The sequence below is a fragment of the Pinus tabuliformis genome, chromosome 2_1 (genome assembly GCF_031772625.1).
Source record: "Pinus tabuliformis cultivar Carrire ecotype Pingquan chromosome 2_1, CPIR1, whole genome shotgun sequence".
NCBI lineage: Eukaryota > Viridiplantae > Streptophyta > Pinopsida > Pinales > Pinaceae > Pinus > Pinus tabuliformis.
The window spans coordinates 218,287,260-218,305,332 of record NC_142299.1 but is presented as its reverse complement, the minus strand read 5'-3'; the positions used below and the strand labels follow the sequence as shown (position 1 = coordinate 218,305,332).

Here is an 18,073-nt window from a genome sequence, read left to right as displayed (position 1 = left end):
AGATTATTTACTAATGCATCTCTTGCTGCACTGATATCACTGCTGCGCTCCGAGACAATGAGATCACTGATCTACAAGATATAGCTACTGTAATTATAGTTATGTCAAGATCTAGATTGTGATCCTCTATATTTGTCTCAACCAAGTTCATTGGTTGAATAAAGGAACATTTATGTCAATATATAGTGGTTTGACCATGTACGAACAATCATGTCTCTTGGTGGGTCATGTGGGTCGACTTATGTAAGCTCATATCGACTGGCTTCAAAAATATATTATTTCCAACTTGTAAATTCATTTTCTCTCGAACTATGAAAAGTTAAGACACAAATAAATGCTCATTGGAAAGGGAAAGGGGTTGATTTCCTCTACAAACTTATGTCATCATTTCCTTAAATGGGCATCTCTTTTAACATCAATAACACTTTTTTTTTTTTTCAACCACTAATTGTAACATTTATAATATAAACCTTCCCTAATGAAAATATTTTAAGTATCTTCAATCTTTGACCATACACATTAACCTTGCCATGAAAAAGAACTAACCCTCTCACACCTCGATTCCAAAATAAAAACACCTTTAATAGGGCTTTGAAGAGTTAGTATCGATCGATGTGACTGTACACGCCTAGGATCCCCGAAGAACATCCACGCCTCATACTCCTCCTACGTGACAAATATGTACAAAATTGGAAAAATATTAGTGAAGTTGATTTTAGCACTGTGACTGTGATCGAGTTTAGGCAGGCAGCTTTATGGCACTGTAAAAATATTAGCGAAATAGATCGTGATTGTGAATGTTAAACGTAGGGAGGATAAACAAGTGAAGGATTTTAAAGCCTCATTCTTATCCACAAATGCCAACGTGCTGTCCTAAAGGCCATATAGCTTAGAATACACCTGTGGAAGTTATTCTGCATACCACAGGACTTCAGAGAGCATGGCTTCCACAATGCTTATGATGCCTGGTACAGGCCTAGCCCGTATATTCCCTGCAACGAAGGCCTTGAATTCTACCGCTCTTCCTCTAAGCTCATTGTCTTTCAAGGGGCTCTCATTGAATTTGAGTTCAAATGGAAGCAGAGCCACTGGATTTTCTCAGTGGGTACTCGGCAGGCAATCTGCAACCCACCCTCGTCGGCAAGGGTCAGGGTTCGAACCCGTTACCATTGTGGCTGCAAAAGGATACAAAATGAAGACCCACAAGGTTTATTTTGCTATTCTATTCCAAATTCTGGTCTCAGAACACTGCGAAGTTCTTTCTCTTGCAAATGTTGATCTTTAAATCAATATTCCAAAGATTGCAAAGACCTGTTGAAACCCTATAAACCCTAAAAACTTGCATTCCAACAGGATTTATATCTACACAATTCGCTTATGTTGTTTGGCATACTCTGGGCAAAAAATTGAAATTTCAGTAATTTTTCAAGGTAAGGGAATTCTCCAGCAAAATAATAAACTTCACAGGGTATGCTCAGAGTTCTCAGGGCTGCCAATTACATGTATTTTCTTGTCAAAGATAGAAGGAAAGCTGAACAATGAAGGCGACGAACTACTTTTCATCATTATTTATAGAAAATGTTTTACAATTTGATATGACAGGACAGAGTATTATCCTTCGCAATGCGTTCATACGCTTTCAACACCGTAGAATGCATTTTCAAAATAACACAGATGATTGCATTTAAGATCTAATACATTATGTATCCTTAGCTCAAAACATTCTGGTCTTACAATTGGCTCTTCTACTTCTCTGCCCCTTCCCGTCAAAAGATAAAGTTTACTGCACATGTTGATTTCAGGGTTGAATGTATTTTTTGCTCATCCAAAATAAAAGTTTCTTAAAGTTTGAAAGAATCTGTACAAATTGGAAAAGATTACAACATGGCTATTGATACTCCAAAGACTAGTCAGGTTTAAAACCGACATTATTACACAGATTCTACAGTCACATACGAATCAACAACTAAGGTTGGAATTCCTTACCCGCAAATACAATAAAATTTCAAATTCTTCAAAATTCTTGTTTCCCAATCCTGTCTTCACTATGCTCAATCTTCAAGTTAGTGGGTCACAGAATCACTCCGATCTTTGCTACATCATCTGTGAGTTGGTTCAAATCTCTGTTAATAAGTTGAATTTTAACACGGCAAACCAAGCTTTTCAGTAATGGAAAAGTTCTAGCAGTTGATTTAGTTTTTAGCTTGTGATGACTGAGTACCTTACGAGTACCTTACACATGTTAATGATCAGGCTAGAATTTCCTTCAGCTTTCAGCTGATCTAAACCATTTTGAAAGCAAAGTCCTGCCACAAGTGTTCTCAGTTAAAACTTAAGCCTCTTTTTTGGATATTTCCTACTCCCCAGCAGATGAATCAGAATAGTTTCACAACTTGCATTACGTATAGTTCCCCTCCACCTGCTTTTCAAGGGCTGTTTATTGTAGCTCCATCAAAGTTCAGTTTGTAGTGATCTGTATGTGGCAGTGACCAAAGATTTCCTTGAATGTCTGGTACACCCCAGCTGGTCAAAATCGAGATCAGTCCTTCAAAGTTCGTTTATCGCCGTTCGCTCAGAAATCCCATGAGCTTTTAGTGTTTTCATAATTCTACTCTTAAGGTTAAGTCCAAATCACATTCAGACACCTAATTTAGTTTTAAAAAACATGTTCATTTTCTGTGATCCAGCTTTGCCACCATATATAGGATGGAAATAGCTCCGGTATTTGTTAGAGGGCGTGGATCTCCTCAAATAATATTTTCTCTTTCTGGATCCACTTCTTTTAGGGTTGTACAGTTAGGTTCATGTTACATCAAATATGAGTATGGTTCCTTAAATTGTTAAGCCAATGTTTTCATTTAGTTAAACAAAATTTATTATTTATGAGTATAGCAACCTTGATCACTATTAGTATTATTTTTTTATATTAGTTGTTGAAGCGTAGAACAGTGTATAACCCGTGTATTAAGTTTTGAGAGTCTCTCTCTCTGTGTATATCTGTGTATGCAAATTTTATATTAATAGATAGTGCATTCTATGTTGAACATTTTGGACATTCAATTTGGGGTAGTTGAATTTGAATTGAAAATTTGGCCACGTGACCTACATGTGCATTAAGTGGAAACACAGAAGTGGGTTTTGGTCATAAGAAACCCGGATCAAGAGGCCAATTCCAAAAATATGATGTGTGAACTGTTTATGTAAGTACTATATGCATATGAGGTCTGCAGTATGCAAGATTTTATGTGGAATTCTAAGCATTATGTAGCCTGGTATTTAGTGAGATGTGAATGCTACAGCAGCATTTTATATTTGTGTGGGACTAAGAAAGAACGGAAAGGATCTTCAACTGCAATGCATAATTGTGTTATTTTGTCTTCTTTTACATTATTGCCACGTACAATATCAGTGAACTCCTTCTTACTGTATAGTATATTGAATTTTTCGAGCTTTATTCAATTTTTTTGCCCTAGTATTGCAAATGTTAACTAAAGAACCAATTTTGGGTTTTTGGAATAAAAGTGTTTAGATGCTTTTCTGTATAGGCATCAGCTAAGAGATTCCGTGTGACTGGACGTGGGAAGATAGTGCGTAGGCGAGCTGGGAAGCAGCATCTGTTGGTGAAGAAGAATACAAAAAGGAAAAACCGCCTATCTAAAATGGTTTGTAGCAGTTCTATCTCATCTTTATAACTAAACAAAACCTCTTTCAAAAACCGATCCGGTGTCTTTTATTACATAGTAACTACTTACCTTTTCATTTTCCTGCATATTAAAACATGTAGCTGTCCATATAATTGGTCCCTATATGGAGCACTAGTCAAAATATCTGAGTGAGTCTTTTAAAAGTCCAAAATGTAAGCTTCTCACTCTGCAGCTAACCATGAATAATGGATTTTCTCCCCTTTAACCAACATGTTTATCATTTTTACTTTGTGACATGTTATTCATTCAAGCTGATATTAGCTAGCGCACACTCTAGTGTAACAATTGATGATTTGTTCGAGGACATGTGCTCGAACAAGTGGATTGGAGAAGTATTGATACTACCTATCAAGGTGAAGCTGGACAAAATCAGTGATTTAATAGTAGTACATGAACTTAGAAAGCCATTCCATACAGATTCTGTTGAATCTAGATATGTAAAGTAAACATCAAGAGATGGAGGTTCCTATTCTATTCATTTTTGGTTGTAGTTGGGCAGAAGAGTTGGGTGCATTTCTTTCGGGAGCCTGAAGGTCTAATGCCATTGAGTGTGGATAAGCTGTTAGGCACATGTTAAATTTTTTTCCATCCACTCTTATATAAACAACAAAAATAAGGCCTGCATATCTGTCCTTCACCAAGCATTGCACTATAACGACTTTAGGGAAAAATGTCGTGACCATGTTTCAGATAAGCCCTGTGCTTCTGTTCTTCACTAAACATGGGACTATATTGATTTTAGGGGGGGAAAGGTTGTGAACATGTTTGAGATTTTTATCTTTGATGGAAAATGTTTTTAGTTCTTTTTGTAATGGCATTTAAGTGGATTTTCTTCTTCTTTCTACACTTCTTTGTTGTAGGAAACCCATTTACAGCAGTAAAATCCTTTGAAACTCATTTACCGTGGCTGCCTAAGGAGTCTTTAGGAACAAGTAAACAACATAAGACTCAGGATGCAATTTGTTAGAGCTTAGGTACTTCCAATAAATCTCCCAGATTTAAAATTTTACAATAATTGCATGAAGTATTTGTTGTGGGAAACCCATTTACAGCAGTAAAAGCCTTTCAAAGTCGTTTACCTTGGCTGCCTAAGGAGTCTTTAGGAACAAGTAAACAACATAAGACTCAGGATGCAATTTGTTAGAGCTTAGGTACTTCCAATATATCTCCCAGAGATAAAATTTTACAATAATTGCATGAAGTATTTGTTGTGGGAAACCCATTTACAGCAGTAAAAGCCTTTCAAAGTCGTTTACCTTGGCTGCCTAAGGAGTCAATAGAAACAACATAAGACTCAGGATGTAATTTGTTAGAGCGTAGGTACTTCCAATATATCTCCCAGATTTAGAATTTTACAATAATCGCATGAGGTAAGTGTATATGCATTAGCACAATGTTGTTGTTTGCTAAGAGAGGGAGGGGATTGGATTATTTAGGCTAGGAAGATATGTCCAATCTTGCAGGGTTGCCTGTTGGTGCCATATCTATGTCACGATGTCCGATTCTCTTGGATACTTGTTGGAAACAACATGAATGCAAGGGAAAACCAGATGTATCTTGATGGTAATGAGCATCTTAATGGCCCTTTGTAGATGACTTGGCTCCAACTTCTGAACTAACCCAATTTTTTGTTGCGGATATGATGTTATGTTTGGATAGTTTTGCAGATGGTGTTGGGGTAGTTATTAGTGAGGAGAAACTGAAGGTTTTTCTTATTGGATAGGAGGATTCTCCCCATTGGTTGAATCTGAATTGGAAAAGTATTGGACTTGGGGTGATCATTTTGGTATTAGGGCATCTCCTTTGGCATACAAGTCTCTTTTGTGGACACTATATTGTTCCTCATCTCTCTTTCCTTTGAAATTAGCTTATAGAGGTTTGGAATGCCTGTTTTGGAGTTTTCTCTAGGGCAAACAAGGCGGGGAAGTGAAGTTGCCTTTTGTTTAACACAACCATGGAGAAGAAAAGAGATAAGATAGAACATTCATTTCATTTATTATTCACAATAATGTACATTTATACAATTCCTTGTGACCCTTAGTCTTCACATACCAAGTGGTCTCTTGGACTCCGGTGACTGTTCACATTCCACACCAACCCTTAGAAGATTAGGTGTCCAACATTCCCCCCCTTAATCCGAAGGCGTATATATGAGTCCAAGAGGAGAGCTCTAATACAAAATACAACAATGCATGACAACAATAAGTTGAATGTGCTCTCTGAGATGATGGCATAAGGTGGGAGAACTCAAAGTCTCAACTAGTGATGGTTTAAGGATGACCACCAACATTGGAACGCTTTGTGCAGTTCCTGGAACTCTTCCAAATTTGGCAAGAAGCTGAAGTCTTCTACTAGATGAAGTGCTCCTTAATGCTTTGAAGAGGGAGACCTTCAAACTGGAAAACGGGAGGTCTTCAACTTGTGGTGGATTAAGGAAGGCCACCAACCAAAGGAACACTTAGTGCGATTCCTGGAGCTCTTCCAAATCTAGCAAGAAGCTGAAGTCTTATGCTAGAGGTAGTGATCCTTAATGCTTTGGAGTGGGTGACCTTCAACCTGGAAAAAGGGAGGTCTGCAACCTACAGTGGTTTAAGGAAGGCCACCAACCAAAGGCATGCTTAGGGGCTTCTGTGTCTCTAGCTACAACTCTGAATCTGGGTATGGTTGTCTCTGGCTGTAGGCTCAGGCAGCAGGTTCAGGTTGTGGCTCAGGCTCGCTTGATGTGGCTTTGAAGCTTGTATATGACCATCAATTCCCCCCCTGTCAGATACAAGGTGAGAAGATGGAGAAAACTCAATTGCAAGACCTTTTAGTACTCGTGAACAAATTCTGTGATATGATTTAAATATCTTCTTGGCTGTTGAAGCCCATTGCCAAGAAGTGATCCATCCAAGGTGAATTTTTGTTCTTGTAGGAGGCTTGTTTTTGAAGCATCTGTTTGAAGAATGAGTGTATTGACCACAATGCTCACAGGGATGAAGATCAAAACAATGATCTTTCACATGGCCAACCCGGTCACAATGTTGGCATTTCACAATCTGCTGTTGTGGAGAAGGAGCAAGAACAGGTGAATATGAACTATCATGCAAAAACCTAGCACTATGAAACTGGATGAGCTTGGAATAGCCCGGAATATGAAAGGACACATCCTTGTCATATCCAAGACCGGTTCTATTTTTGTTGTTGGCAATCTCTTCCCAAGGTTTGATAATGGGCTTGGGAAGTGCAGATTGAATCTCTGCATCTTTGTGCAAATTTGCTCCTTCATTGGGCACTAGATCTGAATCAACCTCAACTTCATATTCTTGCTGCTGATGGGAGTCTATCTCAATCTCAAATAGGGGATTGTCCTGAACAAAAACCAGTTCATAATGATGAATTTTCTGTAACTCATCTCGCTGTAGCTGAGATTCAAGTTGCAAAAAATCAATTTTCTCTTTTGCATATTGTAGACAGGTTTGAATTTCAGAGAGAGAGTCTTTGTTGATTTTCGCTGTACTTTGAGCAGTAGACATGATTAGAGTTCTCAATAAGTGTCAATTTTAGCCATTTCCTTCATAGTCAGAAAATGATCACAACTATGCACTGATAGAGAAGAAACAACACCCACTCACAATACAATGTCACTGCAAAATATTCTTTGTAAATGTGCACCAAACAACCAAGTGTGCAATAGCTCTATTCAATGTACATGCCAGGACTTCAACACACGGACTTAATGCTCCAACCAACAAGCAACAATGATTGTAATGCATTCACAATCCGCTAGATATGCACAACAATGCACACATGACCAACATATATAATTAAATAGAGCAACCAACATTACTCACTGCAGATATAACCAACATATATCTCACATCAGAAAAGTATTCATCAATTTTTCAACTACATCCTTCCTCGAGAATTTGTGGGAACTCATCAATTTTCCTTGCTTAAAATATTCCCTCGCTATAATTAGCCATATATTAAGAGGCGCTTGCTTTGCTTTGAGGATTAACAACACGATCACAAATCTGGCTCATGAAAATGACACCATCAAAATTTGCATCGGGTTGCGAATCTAAAACTATAAAAAATGAAGAAATCAATACTTTGACAAGGCACCAGTTTGAGCGCCTTTTTCTCAAAGGTGAAATCTCATAATGTAATTTTGAGAGCAAACCACTTTTGCAAGGTCATGAAATTTGCAGGCTGTAACCACCATTTTCTATGAATTCAATTGAAATATTCTCCAAACACTTGCAGGAGATTTGGATTGGCTCCTCGCAAGTCGAAGTGTCCCTTCTAATTTCTTTTGATTTGCCAAATTCGTGCGATGAATGTGGGATTTAATCCCAAGTTCAAACCAAAACCAAGTCTCAACGATAACTCGACATAATCACACCAACGCATTGAGCCTTCCATATTCTTTTCAAACCCTTCTAATTGCTATGAAATATTCGCATATCCAATTTATGGGTACCAAAGCCACAACCAACCAGAACCAAAATGATTAGAGGGTAAGATAGCAGTCTTATTTGTTAAAATTGACAACTAGGGCCAAACTCCATGTGGGTCATCTTATTTATGGCAGCTGATATTTTTCTTGGATCCCTCTCATCGAGAGGTGTAGGATTGATCTAAAGATCATCCGTGTTAGTGTCAGCCTTTGCAGCCTTCCACCAACGATCAAACATGCTCTTACAAAGTGGTCTTAGGGTGTTAAAGTCAAATTTTTGTCATTTCAGCGAGTCTTCAAGTAAAATCTGGTCACTAGGTATTAGGTCTAGGATTGTTTTCACTCCTTCCTAAGTTTTCCAAGTATTGGTCCATGTCACCATTCGGCTGAGTGTACCATCATTCAAAGAGGTGTCATCATTATTTCATGTTCCAATGGGTCATTTTACACCTTGTTTGTGCTTCAGTTGTGCTTAGGTAAGGCTCATTTCCTTCTCTTAGGGTTTTGAAGGTAATTTTTCTTGGATGGTCAAATCATCAGCAAAACTTGTATCCTGATGCTCATACACCTTCCCTTATCCTGAATATACCTTCTTAAACACTTCCCATCACTGATCCCTCAAATTCATCATTTTCCCACAAACCCTAGCCTATTGCTACAATTTGACACTTTTCTAGGTTAGGCCTGCGTTTTTCCCTTTTGGACCCCTTCCATTCACTCAATCCTTGAAATTCCACTTTCCCCTGCTTCCTAACATTCCTCCCTACTTTCCAAAATTTTCTCAAGAATTTATAAGCCCCTCATCCCCATCATTTCCCTTTATTTTTACAAATCCGCTGTTCCACACATCGGGATAGGTTTTATTCAAATGATGTTTTTGAGAAAGAAAAGATGAATTTGACAAAAGTGAGAGAGGTTTTTGTCCATCATATACTCAAGAAGAAAAAATTCCTTCAGTTTTTACACAGGTCTCATGGTTTGGGAGAAATGTCCAAACAATCATTTGCCATAGGAGAGTTGCTGCCCTTCTGGAGTGACCTTGGTAAAATCAATTTTTCTCCTAGATGGAATGTCCAAAAGACTTGCTTGATGAGTCAAATGATAACTAGACACAAAGAGCTTTTTAATGAGCTATCATGAGCTCAATTTGGAGTTGAGGAAGACCTCCAAAAGTTGACTGAAACAACACTTTGCATTTTGGCAGCCTCATTCTTCACATTTTGACCAGTCTTGGGAGATTGAGCTTTTGATAGGGCAAATGAGCTCCAAATTGAAAAATTCAAGATGTTCTGGAAAGTAGACTCGACAAGCTTTCCAATGAGCTATCCCACGCCTAATTTGGACACCGGGAAGGCCTCCAAACGTGGCCTGCAAAAATCGCTACGCGTTGAGGGAGGGCGCTGCGCGTTGGGGAAATTTTGCAGTGTATTTTTACACTGCGCTGCGCGTTCAGGAGTGGCGTTGTGCTCCTGTAGGGTGCGCTGTGCGTAGGGCCAGCGAGCATCAAAACTCACAGTCCATCATCCAAAAACCATTTTTGCTGTTTTGGACCCTCAGAAAAGTAAGTACCTTCCTTCTTCTATCCTCCGGCATTCAGTTTGTGATTCTAAAGTGGTTGGTTGTTTGTAAAAAATTTGCAAACCCTAGGTTCCAAATACACTCCTCCACTCATTCCCCATATCCTAATTCCCTCAAATTCCACTCATTCCATATACTCTAATCCCCTCAAATAAACACTTCCATCTATCCCTTGCCCCCTCAAACCCTAAAACAAATTCCTAAAACCCTCATAACCTCTTTAGCACTCTCACAAGCTCACTCATAAGCTCAAACCCTAATGAGCTCACCTCCCCTTCCCCTACCCCTATTCACCATAACTCATTCCTCAATTACCTTCTCTAGGGTTTCAAGGCTTCAAAACTCAACCAACATGGACACAGAGGACAAAGATTATGAGGAGGAGGAAAATAGTGGCAGTGAAAGCATGGTAGATGAACCTCAGTGTCAGAGAAAACCACATAAGGGAGGCAGACATATCAGAGGGGCACAAGGAGATTGTTTGCAACTGATAGGCAAGTGTTTGCTCCAGAAGATGTGGAAGGGACCTTGCCTTCTTCATCAGCTCATAGGCAAATGCTAGCTCCACAGGATGTGGAAGGGGCTTTGCTTTCTTCATCAACACAATAGGTACAGGTGCAACAGCTGCACAAAGGGAAAGAAAAGATGCCGGAGGAAAGTTTTGATGATGAGGAGGAAGAGAGAGATTTTGATTTGACAGAGCATGATGAGCCTGAGCAGCATTATACTCAAACAATTGACTTAGAGGCTTAGGATGAAGAAACAATAAAGGACATCATCATACAGGAAAAGGAGGCTCAAGTCCAAGCATTGATGGACAATTTGGAGAGGGCCAAGTATGTCATCACATATTTGGAACAAGAGAACAAGCAGTTGAGTGACAAGCAGGTCCTCATGGAGCTGGAACTTCTCAAGGTAAAACGACAAGGTGACAAGGAGGCACCGGTCACTTTGTCTCCTATTGAGAAGGAAATTGAGGATGATAGAGAGACTTGGCTTGAGAGAGTCAATTTTCACCTAGAGAAGCTGTTGCAGAAGGCCAATAGGGACAACCAGATGATCAGGCACATGGCCTACCATTACAGGACCTGAAACAAAATTTGCAACATGAGGGTCAAAAAGATGAAAGCTAGGCTAAGGCGGGCTCTAAAGGGCAAAAAAGAGGAGGATAGGCTTAGGTTGCTTGCTGAAGCTTCCTTGGCTCATCAGGATACTTGATGATGGTGCTTCTCACCAATTTTGGTCAAGTTTGGAAGAGTTTTTGTCTTTTGCAAATTTTGAAATTTTAAACACAGAAAATCAGGCTCAACGTGCAGTGCCACTGGCACTGCGCTTTTCCTAGGGGCACCCAATGGAAAAATGGCTTGCATTTTTGGATTCAGAGCGATGAGTACATGCACCTTATGGATTTGCTAAGTTTTTGGGGTAGAACTGGTCCACCAAAAGGTCAAAAAACACCCTTAAAATGACCTTTTTGCCATTTTTTGGACACACAGAAGCAGTCTTGGGAGAATAAACTTTTGAGGGGTCAAATGAGCTTCAAATGAAGCAATTCTAGGTGTTTTGAAAAGTAGACTTGAAGACCTTTCCAATGAGCTATCATGAGCTCAATTTGGATGCCGGGATGGCTTCCAAAAGGGACCTGAAAGTGGTGCTGCGTGTAGGGAAAATTTTGCACAGGATGGCCATTTTACTGTGTTTTCACTGTGTTCATGGATTTTCTCTCATGGAGGATGTTTTACTAATGTAAATGATGACTTGGCTTGTAAATATGATGGGTAATTAGTAGTAGAGGGTAGATTCATTAGATTAAAAGTCATTTTGAGCACAAATGAATCAGTTTCCTCACTTTTAGAGGCAAGTTGTTAGGATGCCTAGATTCCAGTTTCTTGTTCAATGTTGGTTAGATTAGCTCCTCATCTTAGGGATTCGACCCCTGAGGATGGGAGGAGGTTGAAACAATGTCTATATCTTCTTCTTCTTTCTCATTGTAAAGGGTTGGACTCAGCTGGATGCTCAGACCTTGATTGTACATCATTTTGTAGCAGTTTAGCAGGAGATTAATAAGAATTGCAGCTATTTTTATGGGATCCATGTGGTATGGAGTTTTAGTACAATTTCTTCTCTTGTGATCATATGTTAGTATGTTTTGTGTATTTCGTTAATCATTTCATTGCTTCTAAGTGAATGCTTTCAAGTTGATAGGCAGAATTCATTACATCACTGCTCTGCTTTGGGAAAATATTCACCATTATATGTTTTCTACAGTTTGGGAAGGATCCATGATAATCACATGCTCTTCCTAGCCTCTCACCAGTCTTAAACACCTCACCCATCAAGCCCTAGAGTGCTAAACCTTATGCCTACCTTGCCCCATTGAACACCCTGCAATTTTGACCTAATTCCCTAGCCCTAACTGTCCAACTCCTCCTGATCCAGCAAAACCCCTTCAAAATTCAATCAAACCTTGTGCTACTATACCTAGCCTAATATCCTTTGATCCAGTTGTCTTGGCTGAGATCCTTACGGAGAGAGCCCTCTCCCGGCCTAGTAGGGCTAGCTACTTGGCTAAGCGTGGTTTGTGGTTACCTCGGCATTGCCTTCCTTCAGCCTGAGGTTCAATCCAGGTGATAACAATCCGATTCCGATAAGTATTCATGGAGTTATGAATTTATTTGTGTTATAAGACAATTCTTCAAGGTCGGCCAGCAACCAAATGACCCCACATGTGCTCAACGTTTTAGTATAAAAGGAGATGACTTGAGAGTCATTTCACACACAATTCACTCTTGATTCTCTCCACTTTTTTTGGTTTTAGTGGAAGACAAATCTAGGAGGAGGATGCCCTATCCGCAGTCCTAAGGTGGATGATCTAGCCGCAGTCCAAGGGAGGAGACCCCTGATTCTATATGCTGCCCAACCTACCCTCTACGTTGCCTAAAGGAGAGACATAGCACGGTGAAGAAGACCTATTCACGCTGCCCAAATACACAGATCTATCATGCCATAGCCGCAGTAAGGAAGACCGAACAATGTGGGTTTTTGAAGGCTGTTTCAGGGTCATATGTGAAGGCCAAGTTGCTGTTGGGAGGGCCGAGATATCTTCTTAGACGGCCAAGGCAAAGGAGGGTTGTTTTGGTTTGATGTGTGGGCCGTAAGCTACATCAAAGCTACATGGGACAACGTGGGCTATTTTGGGGTCATGTTATACCCTCATCTTTAGCGTGGAGGCAGAGGGTTTACACTTGCCTAGGCCACATTTCATAAGGGCAATTCTGGACCAGATTTGAGGGCGGTTAGGGACTGTTGTGTGCCCTAACCAGTCCCAAAAATTACAGCAGTAATGAAGTGACAAACAACAACATTTGTATGGTGTGTTGGCAGCAAAGATAGATGGGACAACAAGGTCTCATGGTGCAGCAAAGGAAGATGGGACAACAAGGTCTCATGGTGCAGCAAAGATAGATAGGACAACAAGGTCTCATGGTGCAACAAAGGAAAGCAAGGTCTCATGGTGTAGCAAAGGAAGATGGGACAACATGGTCTCATGGTGCAGCAAAAGATAGATGGGACAACAAGGTCTCATGGTGTAGCAAACGAAGATGGGACAACAAGGTCTCATAGTGTAACAAAGGAAGATGGGACGACAAGGTCACATGGTGCAGCAAAGGAAGATGGGACAACAAGGACATGGTGCTTGCATGGGACAACAAGCAATCATGGTGCAGCAGTATGAGCAGTGACAACATTGTGATAAGGGGCAACATGATGTGAAATGCTACAGCACAATGATGGGCATCATGACAAAGTAAAGTGTAGCATGTTGTGTGCAACACTTGCTAGTATAGTACAGTGATATTAAATGCTACAATGAGATGCAGTACAGTGATGGGTACAGTCATGATTAGTGAAGCATAATGAGGTCTAGCATAGTGATGATGGGTGTAGCACGATGCAGTGTAGTGAGGTATAGCATGATGACGAGGTGCAACACAATGATAGGTGATGGAGTCACCTTGGAGAATCAGTTGAAGCAACATGTCTTCAACTGAGTTCAACTACCTCATGTATCATCTTCTTAGAGATGATCTATGCTATTATAAGTCATAGTGTTGACTTCTGTTGTAAATGTACTATCTCTCTCTCTCTCTCTCTCTTTATCTGCTGAACTATTGAAGAACATATAAGAAGAATTGATCAAGGGTTTCCCCACATTGGGGTTTGTCCCTGGCTAGCACCACATCTTGTGTCCTCTTGTTTTGGCTTGTCTTTTGCAATCTATGTTTATGTTCTACTTGCAATTTACTTTAATGCTGATGTGATTGCTAATCTGGAAAAGTTATTGAGCTAACTGTGAAAATTGAAATAAATTTCTCTAAGCATAGAACATACCCAAAATTAACATTATTGGAGTATTCACTACCATGTAAATACAGGACTCATCTCTTCGAATGAAGGCACCAATATGCATACCCCATCTTAGTGATTGTAGAATCCGGGTCGTTTCCTTGCTTATGATGGATTGACGTCGTGCAATTCATACATCAATCGGGCCACCAACACATCCATAAACAAAGCTTCCACAAATTTTGCAGTCAGAAGAGCGTAGCTAAAATTAAACACCAACTGGAATTTGTAACGACTATAACGAATATAGTTCGTTATTCTCACTGGTCATCACCCTTTTGCATTGGAGACAAGCGTGGATTTTGAGCTAGAGTAAATGAGAAGGCCAAGTGCATAGGAATAGGAATTGACGAGAAAGAATGTTTGATTCCATAACTGACATAACTGACTAAGGTTATGGACAATTAATGGGCGGATGTCTCTGAGCTAAACTTGGGTCTTGTCACGTGTCCAAAACATATTTTCAGAATATGCAAGAATAAATTGAGAGCCCTTAAACAAGACAACACTGTCAAAACGATGAAATTACAACTAACAATAATGTGCTCACCAATAAATAAAGAAGGAAACAAAAACCTCTACAAACAATAGAAATAATGACAACAAGATCCTTCAAGAATTCAAGATTACATAAAGGATTTGGGAAGGTTTAAAAATTTCAATCCTAATCTCTTTTTTTGAGACAAATCTGCCCCTCTACACAAATTATTCCTGCAACAAACTAATGGCCTTTAGCAGTAGATCAAAATTCCTTTTTATTTATAGGCTTCCATCCTTGGTAAACTACTAAACCCTAAACTAAAGTTGAGTACTTCTAGGGTTCAAAAAGGAGAAAATGATATCTGAATTTGTTAAAATTGGCAACTAGGGCCAAATCCCACCTTAGGACAACTCATGTGATGGAGATGATTATTGCATTGGATTCCTCTTTTCGAGAAGTACAATTTTGATATAAAGATCATCTCATTTTGACAAGCAAAAATGGAATTTTGAATTTATTTTTTCTCATGAACAAATTGTCAAGGCTGTGTTGAAGGAAATGTAACTAGGTTTGGTCTTCATAAATGTACTTTTGATATTTGTATTTATTCAAGAAAAGAAATATTATTTTTATAATATATGTCAATGAGTTTCTTGCTCATTGAAATAGGTCTAGCACATGTTAAAGTGCTATAGGTGAGTCAAATAGTCAAAAGAAAATGTTGAAGACCTTAAGGGCATGTTGCACCATGTATATGTTTGTATAAGACTCAAAGAATATACCTCCAAGCCTATTCAAGTCTCCTCCAAAGCAAAGACACCATCAAAGAAGCAATCCGAGCTATATATATGTCAAGTCGGCCTGCAGTCATCTAGTCGGCCTCAAGTGGACCTAAAGGAGGGACAATCCTCTATATATAGAGGCTGTCCACTCTAAATAGAACGCACTCATATCTCTGAAATCAGCGAAATAAGAAGGCAAGAAAAGGGTGAATGAAGGAAGAAGAAAGGGTCTTCAAGTGCAACGAAGAAGAAAGGTACACAATCGAGCTCAAAATCACTGTTTCTAGGGCAAGCTGCAGTCACACGCAAAGATAAAGAGGGTATCTCTATTGTCATAGCAACCCTCCACCACAGTCACACATCTCATTGGTTGGGCTAGAAAAGTAGGCCTAGAAGGCCTCCCACTCAAGCGAAGAAGCAAGGAAGAAGAGCGAAGGTAATAGGACTGTTCTAAAGCCTATTACAATCACATGTGCGAAGAGAAGGAGGCTGTCTCTGCTGTTATAACAACCCTCCCATTACAATCATACAAGTTCGTTGGTTGGTGAAAAGAAAGAAGGGATCATCATAAGGAAAGAGTCTCATCCATGGTATCTCTTCTAGAGCAAGTGCAACAAGATCTAACAACAGTTGGAAGGAGGACGAAGTGCCGGAAGAAGGAAGTGCCGGGGAACAAAGTGCAGAAAGGAGGAAGAACTTGACTTGTGCTTGGAGGACATTCTAGTCAAGGGACTAGGGTTTGGCATTGATCAATAAGAAGCTTCAACAAGAGAAATTTACCAAAGGGTTTTCCTCTCAAAGAGAAGAGAGGTTTTTGCCTTGGCAGAGAGCCAACATCTTGTGTTCTTGCTCTTATGTTTTTGGTAGCAGTTTGATGAATTACACACACATGTATTAATAAGAAGAAGAAGAAGAAGAAGAAGAAGATTAAGCTAACAAGAAGAGTAAAAAGACTCCACAAATTGTTATCAAGTAAAGAAGAATCACACTACACCTAATTGCCCTTATTCTTTAACATGGTATCAGAGCTAAGGTGACACATCAAGGAAAGGGCATCTCAAGAACACTCATCAAGGAAGGACATCTACAAAAGTTGAAGCATCTAGCCAAGAAGTCTCAATCACTTCAAGGACAAGAAGGTCTACCATCTATCATTCATCAAGGAAGACTACAAAGCAAGAAGAAGAGCTTTACACAAAGGTACCTGCAAGAAGAGCAAATCAAAGAAGGACCTACATCAAGCTACAAGTCATCAAGCAAATCTCATCATCAAGCAAGTCCACTTGGAGAAAGCACCTTGAAGAACATCAAGATCTAAGAAAGGCAAGCCATCAAGTCTTCAAGGAGAAATCAAGTCTACTACATCTCAAAATCTATCAAGTAAGTATATGTCCCCTTCTGAATATACATCAATGTCTTTTTGCAAGGAAAGCAACAAATTGGTAGGTACCAATAACTTTCTTGCATGGAAGAAGAGGATTGATTTACTTCTCAAGGAGAATGAACTTCTAGAACACATCAAAGGGAATATCACTATTCCTGCTAAGGAACAAACTCAAGCCTTAGCCAAGTACAATAAGGATGAGACAAGAGCTCAAAGGATTTTAATAGAATCCATCAAGGACTCTCTCATTCCTTATGTCTCCAAACTTGAAACATCAAAAGAAATCTATGACAAACTAGTAGAGCTATTCTCGGTAACCATAGTTGGAGAAGTGATATCTCTACGAAATGAATTGTACAAGATGAAGATATCAAAGGAAGGAATAGCTCCCTACTTCATGAAGATCTCTGAGATGAGGGATCAACTTCAAGAGCTAGGGGAAGTCATGTCTGACAGAGAAATGACAACTGTAGTACTCAATGCTCTACCTGAGGATTGGGGCAACTTCACATCAAGCATATATGCCAAGAAGGAAGCTACCCCACTAAGTGAAATGTGGTCTCTATGCAAGATAGAGGAAACAAGACTCAAAGCAAAAGAGGATGTGGGATCAAAGGAGCAAGCATTTGCTACCATGGCCAAGAGAAAGGGAAAATTTGGCAAATTTGGTCCATGAAGAACAAACAACAAAGATATGTCCAAAATCCAATGCTATGGATGCCAAGAATATGGAAACTACAAAAGGAATTGTCCTAAACTGAAGAAGGACAACAACAACAAAAGAAAAAGGGAAGAAGCTCATGTGACTCAAGAAATGAAAGAAGAAGACAAGAAGAAAAAGAAGGAAGATCCTCTGGATCTCTACTATGACTATGTCTACTTCTTTACTTAAAGTCTTCTTTCAAAGTTTTGAGTAGTATAGGAGCATGTAGGAATAGAATAAAATTGCATGGCTAGAAACATCTTCTAGAATCTAAAAACATGGTGTACATAGAGTTCAAATACTCATGTAGAAGGAGCATTTATAAATGAGAACAAAATGCATGGTTAGAAATATTTTCTAGAATATAGGAGCATGGTAGATATAGCTCAAGATATTCATGTAGAAGGAGCATACCTAGTATAGGACCTCATCCACAATGAAAGAAAATTGATCATGATTAAGAATCGTAGAAGACCTCCATCATCAAAAGGAAAGAAACATCTGCAGGGTAAGGGTCTTCAAGATCATATGATGGAATCTTCAAAAGAAGATTCATAAACAAAAGTAGGTGTCTCATTGGGAGTCCCATTCAT

General features: G+C 39.3%; 1 protein-coding gene across 1 annotated transcript in view; it reads left to right on the top strand.

Annotated features, from left to right (window-relative positions):
* The first annotated feature begins 716 nt into the window (after positions 1-716).
* LOC149199524 (large ribosomal subunit protein bL35c-like) overlaps positions 717-18,073 on the top strand; it is a 31,104-nt gene continuing 13,747 nt past the window's right edge. Inside the window, exons 1-2 of the mRNA XM_089402475.1 lie at positions 717-1,207; positions 3,546-3,662. Of these exons, the coding sequence (XP_089258601.1) occupies positions 941-1,207; positions 3,546-3,662 (384 nt within the window). The 5' untranslated portion in view covers positions 717-940. The remainder of the gene's footprint in view (positions 1,208-3,545; positions 3,663-18,073) is intronic.